General features: G+C 32.1%; 1 protein-coding gene across 2 annotated transcripts; it reads left to right on the forward strand.

Annotated features, from left to right (window-relative positions):
• The first annotated feature begins 1,169 nt into the window (after window positions 1-1,169).
• Window positions 1,170-6,718, forward strand: LOC104232001 (beta-fructofuranosidase, insoluble isoenzyme 1-like). 2 transcript variants are annotated; one of them, XM_009785104.2, is made up of 5 exons: window positions 1,170-1,421; window positions 3,949-4,970; window positions 5,183-5,427; window positions 6,001-6,097; window positions 6,210-6,718. In XM_009785104.2, the coding sequence occupies exons 1-5, from the start codon at window positions 1,229-1,231 to the stop codon at window positions 6,387-6,389; spliced, it is 1,737 nt and encodes a 578-aa protein (XP_009783406.1). In that variant the 5' UTR covers window positions 1,170-1,228; the 3' UTR covers window positions 6,390-6,718. The 2 variants fall into 2 exon arrangements, with proteins under 2 accessions (XP_009783406.1, XP_070007096.1); XM_070150995.1 differs by lacking the exon at window positions 1,170-1,421 and adding an exon at window positions 1,455-3,847.
• Window positions 6,719-7,059: the final 341 nt, after the last annotated feature.

The raw sequence follows: 7,059 nt of genomic DNA on the forward strand, positions 1-7,059 counted from the left end.
TATAACATATATCGAACACCCTCTATCAAAAAATACTTCTTTCAAGTCTGAACACCCTTAAGGACATTTCTAGGTTCGTCACTGTAGTAAACTGCAACTACAATAAAGTTGCCCTCATGAAAATGCAATTCCTACTATTCCTATATGTTATTCAATTGTATTTTTTAACAGTACTCCATCTGCTTTATTTTATATGAAGATATTTGATAATATATGTTGTTTAATATGTTAATCTGAAAAAATAGTAAAGTTAATGGTTGAAAAACTTATTTTTTAGAGAAACCATCAACCACATATATCAAAGTTTGAAATTTGGATAAGTTAATGAGTAAAATTTCTTGAAAACTATATAAAATAAACAAATTTATATGATTATAATAGTAATTAGTGGTTGAAAAATACCTCACAGAAAATTGATTTCTTTTTATATTTTTTTCAATCCTACGCGCCTAAAAGAGAACGTACACTCTTTGCCACGTCCGTGTTTAGGAAAGAAACGGTTATCAAATAGCTAAGTTCGGGAGAGTAATTAAGACTACGAATAATTTAAAAATACAACTAATTAAAACTACCAAATTTAGGAAGGTTTTTATGTATTCTGCCTAATAATTATTTTTGAAAGCCCTTCATTAATCTATATAAGACAAATATAGCACAACACTAGGCTTGTTAATACATGACCACCACGATCTACCTCCACATTATGTTATGATTTCGAAAATATTGAACTAGGGAATGAATTGGCAAATATAGTCACCAAATAGAAAGACAGAAAGGTTCGAATTTAATTTTATGTCAAATTCTTTTTTACACGTAAAAAATAAAATAAAATAAAATAAAAATTTAGAAGAGAACTCATTATTTTTTTCTATTAAAATTTTAAATAATTACTGTATATTGAATCATTCCCCCGTTGCTTGCATACATGCTTGGAGAAAAAAAAAACAAGAAATGTAGGGTTGGAATATAAAATCTTCAACTATTAAATATCTCATCATTTAATTGCTTCATCGTTATATTTGAAATTTATCCAAAAACTTTAGTAATTCCTATCCATTTAATAAAAAGGAAAAATAAAATCCAAAATCAGCCGTTTATTATCCATTCATCATATATAGTAGTTGGCTTTCTCTATAAATACTCCACACATCCTTTCCTTTCTTCTTCATTCTGTCAGTTTCTTTCTCCATATCATAAAATTTAAGGAAAATAAAAATAAAAATAAAAGATGCAGTTATTTAAGAAAATCTCTTCTCTTTGGGCTACTTTGGCAATTTGCTTCATTGTAGTTTTTACCAGCATTAATGGAGTGTTTGGTTCCCACAAAATTTATTTGGATTTACAATCTTCAAGTGCTGTTAGTGTTAAAAATGTTCACAGAACTGGTTTCCATTTTCAACCACCAAAGCATTGGATTAATGGTACGTTCATCTCTTCTTCTCCGTCCCAACTATTTTCTCTATTGGTTTATTATCATAATTCTACTTAAACACGAGTTTGAATCTAAGGTTTAATAGTAAACGTTCTAAAACTTTATCACATGTTTGATGTTTACTCTGCATTATTTTCAAATGTTGATCTATTATCACAATTCGACTTAAACACGAGTTTGATCTAAGGTTAAATAGTGAGCATTCTAAAACTTTACCACATGTTTATATTGATGTTTACTCTGCATTATTTTCAAATATTAGTCTATTATCATAATTCGACTTAAATACGAGTTTGAGTCAAAGGTTTAATGTGAACGTTCTAAAAGTTTACCACATGTCCATATTGATGTTCACTCTGCATTATTTTTGAATATTGGTCTATTATCATAATTCGACTTAAATACGAGTTTGAGTCAAAGGTTTAATGTGATTGTTCTAAAAGTTTACCACATATTCATATTGATGTTTACTCTGCATTATTTTCAAATATTAGTCTATTATCACAATTCGACTTAAACACGAGTTTGATCTAAGGTTAAATAGTGAGCATTCTAAAACTTTACCACATGTTTATATTGATGTTTACTCTGCATTATTTTCAAATATTAGTCTATTATCATAATTCGACTTAAATACGAGTTTGAGTCAAAGGTTTAATGTGAACGTTCTAAAAGTTTACCACATGTCCATATTGATGTTCACTCTGCATTATTTTTGAATATTGGTCTATTATCATAATTCGACTTAAATACGAGTTTGAGTCAAAGGTTTAATGTGATTGTTCTAAAAGTTTACCACATATTCATATTGATGTTTACTCTGCATTATTTTCAAATATTAGTCTATTATCACAATTCGACTTAAACACGAGTTTGATCTAAGGTTAAATAGTGAGCATTCTAAAACTTTACCACATGTTTATATTGATGTTTACTCTGCATTATTTTCAAATATTAGTCTATTATCATAATTCGACTTAAATACGAGTTTGAGTCAAAGGTTTAATGTGAACGTTCTAAAAGTTTACCACATGTCCATATTGATGTTCACTCTGCATTATTTTTGAATATTGGTCTATTATCATAATTCGACTTAAATACGAGTTTGAGTCAAAGGTTTAATGTGATTGTTCTAAAAGTTTACCACATATTCATATTGATGTTTACTCTGCATTATTTTCAAATATTAGTCTATTATCACAATTCGACTTAAACACGAGTTTGATCTAAGGTTAAATAGTGAGCATTCTAAAACTTTACCACATGTTTATATTGATGTTTACTCTGCATTATTTTCAAATATTAGTCTATTATCATAATTCGACTTAAATACGAGTTTGAGTCAAAGGTTTAATGTGAACGTTCTAAAAGTTTACCACATGTCCATATTGATGTTCACTCTGCATTATTTTTGAATATTGGTCTATTATCATAATTCGACTTAAATACGAGTTTGAGTCAAAGGTTTAATGTGATTGTTCTAAAAGTTTACCACATATTCATATTGATGTTTACTCTGCATTATTTTCAAATATTAGTCTATTATCATAATTCGACTTAAACACGAGTTTGAGTCAAAGGTTTAATGTGAGTGTTCTAAAAGTTTACCACATATTCATATTGATGTTTACTCTGCATTATTTTCAAATATTAGTCTATTATCATAATTCGACTTAAACACGAGTTTGAGTCAAAGGTTTAATGTGAGCGTTCTAAAAGTTTACCACATGTACATATTGATGTTTACTCTGCATTATTTTCAAATATTAGTCTATTATCATAATTCTGACTTAAACACGAGTTTGAGTCAAAGGTTTAATGTGAGCGTTCTAAAAGTTTACCACATGTCCATATTGATGTTTACTCTGCATTATTTTTGAATATTGGTCTATTATCATAATTCGACTTAAACACGAGTTTGAGCCTAAGGTTTAGTAGTGAGCGTTCTATAACTTTATCAGTCGTCCCATATTGATGTTTACTCTACATTATTTTCGAGTGTTATATCTATGCACTCTCTTCTAATTTGATTCTTGTGTTGTTTCATGCATTAATGATGCAATTTTATTAAGAATATTGCATTATAGAGGAGATTAAACTTCAGAAAATCGTCCACTTTTTCTCTATTCCCCCCCCCCAAATCTACTTCGCATAGGGTGGGGGTAAGATTTGCATACACCTCATTTGTGAGATCACACTGAGTATATTATTGTTGTTGTATGACGGTTTGCCCATAGGGGAGCAAGGTTAAAATTTAAAGACCGCCTATTTTTAAGGTCAATGGTGTAATTTCTTCGTGTATTTGATGATTTTTCAATATTCATTCAATTGTGTTCACTAATCATTTTATTATTATTATTTTGTTTTTATGGTCTCTCTCGATGCATGCCTTCAAATATACAACAGACCCTAATGGTAAGTTAATTTATTTATTTCTTCCTTAAATCTTTTTCAATAGTACTATATACAATCACCAATAGTCACACTTATGTGATTTTCATGTTATTTTCCAACAGCTCCAATGTATTACAATGGAATCTATCATCTATTCTATCAATACAATCCAAAAGGATCAGTTTGGGGCAACATTGTTTGGGCTCATTCAGTCTCAAAAAATTTGATCAATTGGATTAATTTAGAGCCTGCAATTTATCCATCCAAACCATTTGACAAATATGGAACATGGTCTGGTTCAGCAACAATTCTCCCTGGAAACAAGCCCATTATTTTGTACACTGGAATAGTTGATGCCAATAAAACCCAAGTCCAAAATTACGCCGTCCCGGCTAACTTATCCGATCCATATCTTCGCGAATGGATCAAGCCCGATAACAACCCGTTAATCGTACCTGATATCAGTATCAACAAGACCCAATTTCGTGACCCGACAACAGCTTGGATGGGGCAAGATGGTCATTGGAGAATTTTGGTAGGGAGTTTGAGAAAACAAAGGGGATTAGCAATATTGTATAAGAGTAGAGATTTTATAAGATGGGTTAAGGCTAAACATCCACTACATTCATCTCCTAATACTGGAAATTGGGAATGTCCTGATTTTTTCCCTGTATCATTACAAAGTACTAATGGTTTAGATGCATCATACTATGGCGAAAATGCTAAATTTGTCCTTAAAAATAGTCTTGATATTACTAGGTTTGAGTACTACACTATTGGTACGTATGACACGAAAAAAGATAGGTATATTCCAGATAACACTTTTGTCGATGGTTGGAAGGGATTGAGACTCGACTATGGCAATTTTTATGCGTCTAAATCGTTCTACGACCCTAGTAAAAATCGAAGAATCGTGTGGGCTTGGACTAATGAATCAGATATTTTGCCCGATGATGAAATTAAGAAAGGATGGGCTGGAATTCAAGCTATTCCGCGCAAAGTATGGCTCGACCCTAGTGGTAAACAGTTGGTTCAATGGCCCGTTGAAGAATTACAAACCTTAAGAAAACAAAATGTCCAATTGAGCAACAAGAGGTTGAACAAAGGGGAAATGGTTGAAATTAAAGGAATCACACCTGCACAGGTTGACTTATTTTTCTTACTTTTCTTAATTCAAATTTTTTTTTTCCCTTTTTAGAAATTTATGCATCAGTAGAAAATATAAAGAACTTCTACTATTATTTATTACTTATTTTATTTTATATTATATTATAATGGTTTGGAATGAGTCTATATATGGAGTAACGTAGTCAGCGAGAATTTATATAGTCGATCTAACTTGTTTGAAAATGACAGGCTGATGTTGAAGTGACATTCTCTTTTGCAAACTTGGACAAGGCAGAGCAATTTAATCCTAAATGGGCTGACCTTTATGCCCAAGATGCTTGTGCTATTAAGGGTTCGACTATTCAAGGTGGGCTTGGGCCATTTGGGCTTGTGACATTAGCTTCTAAAAACTTGGAAGAATACACACCTGTTTTCTTCAGAGTTTTCAAGGCCCAAAGAAATTATAAAGTTCTCATGTGCTCAGATGCAAGAAGGTATGTTTCTTCACCCAAAATCCAACTATATGGTGGTATGTGATAGTGATTATTCTACAACTTCTCTCTTATCATTAGAGGTGGAGCCAGAATTTAAAGTCTATATATTCTGAACTTACCACCAAACTCATAGCTCATTTTATTTACTATAGTCACAGTTATATATTATAAAATTAAAAAAAGGGCAGATCGGTGCATTAAGCTCCCGCTATGCGGGGGATCCGGGGAAGGGCTGGACCACAAGGGTCTATTGTTCACAGCCTTACCCTGCGCGGTTCGAACCTGTGACCTCCTAGTCACATGACAGCAACTTTACCAGTTACGCCAAGGCTCCCCTTCCATAATTATATATTACATATATTAAATTAAGTTTCTAATACAAATAGTATATGATCTAAAGAAATCCATTAGGTTCATCCAAACCCGTACATAATACTCTAGCCCTGAGTTGATTATCGTAAGGAACAAAGTCACCTAGGATAAACTGCTTTACCATTAACCAAATGATATTTGTTAAGTTAACTTGACATTCGTGTAGTTGAAATGTCTAACCTTGTGTTATTTGATGGGCAGGTCTACCCTTAAGCATAGTGAAGCAATGTACAAACCATCATTTGCTGGATATGTGGATGTTGATTTAGTAGACAAGAAGCTATCTCTTAGGAGCTTGGTAATTTTGTCTTTCATTATATTTTACTCAATATGTTCACTTTTCTCTCTATATATCTCTCCTCTCTTGTAATTTTTTTTTTATTGACTTTTTACTATTTGTATATTTTCAGATTGATAACTCAGTAGTGGAAAGTTTTGGAGCTGGAGGAAAAACATGCATAACATCAAGGGTTTATCCGACATTAGCGATTCATGATAATGCACATTTATTTGCTTTCAATAATGGCACAGAGACGATCAAGATTGAAACTCTGAATGCTTGGAGTATGGGTACATCTAATATAACCTAATCAGTTGCAAGAATGCGGCCTTTTCTCGGACTCAGCATAAACGCGAAATATTTTGTGCATTGGGCTATCCTAGTTACAAGAATGTTTCACATTCTCTACCTTATGTGTACTAATTAGAAATTTGTGAACTTTTTGTTTTGTTAGGCAATCAAATATGTGGCTTTTGTATTTACTAATATTTGGTAATATTAGGCAAATTGTTATGTGAAAGAGTTAGGCGCAGGTTGGTTTTGAGTTTCCCTTCTCAGTCTTTCTGATTGGCTATCTTTTAAATTACATGAAAGTGGATGCCTAATATATATATATATATTCCTTTGGTGCTGACTCAATTAAATTTCATTTTGCAAATGAGATAGCTCATGCGTGAAAAGCACTATAACTAACTGAACATATATATACTATTAGAAATCCGGTAATTAGCAACCACAAAAACCGACCAATGTTGATCGGTTTTGACAAATTACCGATCAAAACGCGTCCAAACACGCTTGGTCGCTATTTTGGTGGTCGTTTTAGTATACCGACCAAGATTGGTCGCTAATTACCGACCAAGGTTGGTCGCAAAGGTAAAAGGATCAAGGTTGGTCGCAAAAAAAAACCGACCAAAGTTGGTCGGTATTTTAATTATGTAATCAAAAGATTCACCATCTGGGAATCGAACCGGGGTATG

Source organism: Nicotiana sylvestris, chromosome 7 (assembly GCF_000393655.2).
Source record: "Nicotiana sylvestris chromosome 7, ASM39365v2, whole genome shotgun sequence".
Lineage (NCBI taxonomy): Eukaryota > Viridiplantae > Streptophyta > Magnoliopsida > Solanales > Solanaceae > Nicotiana > Nicotiana sylvestris.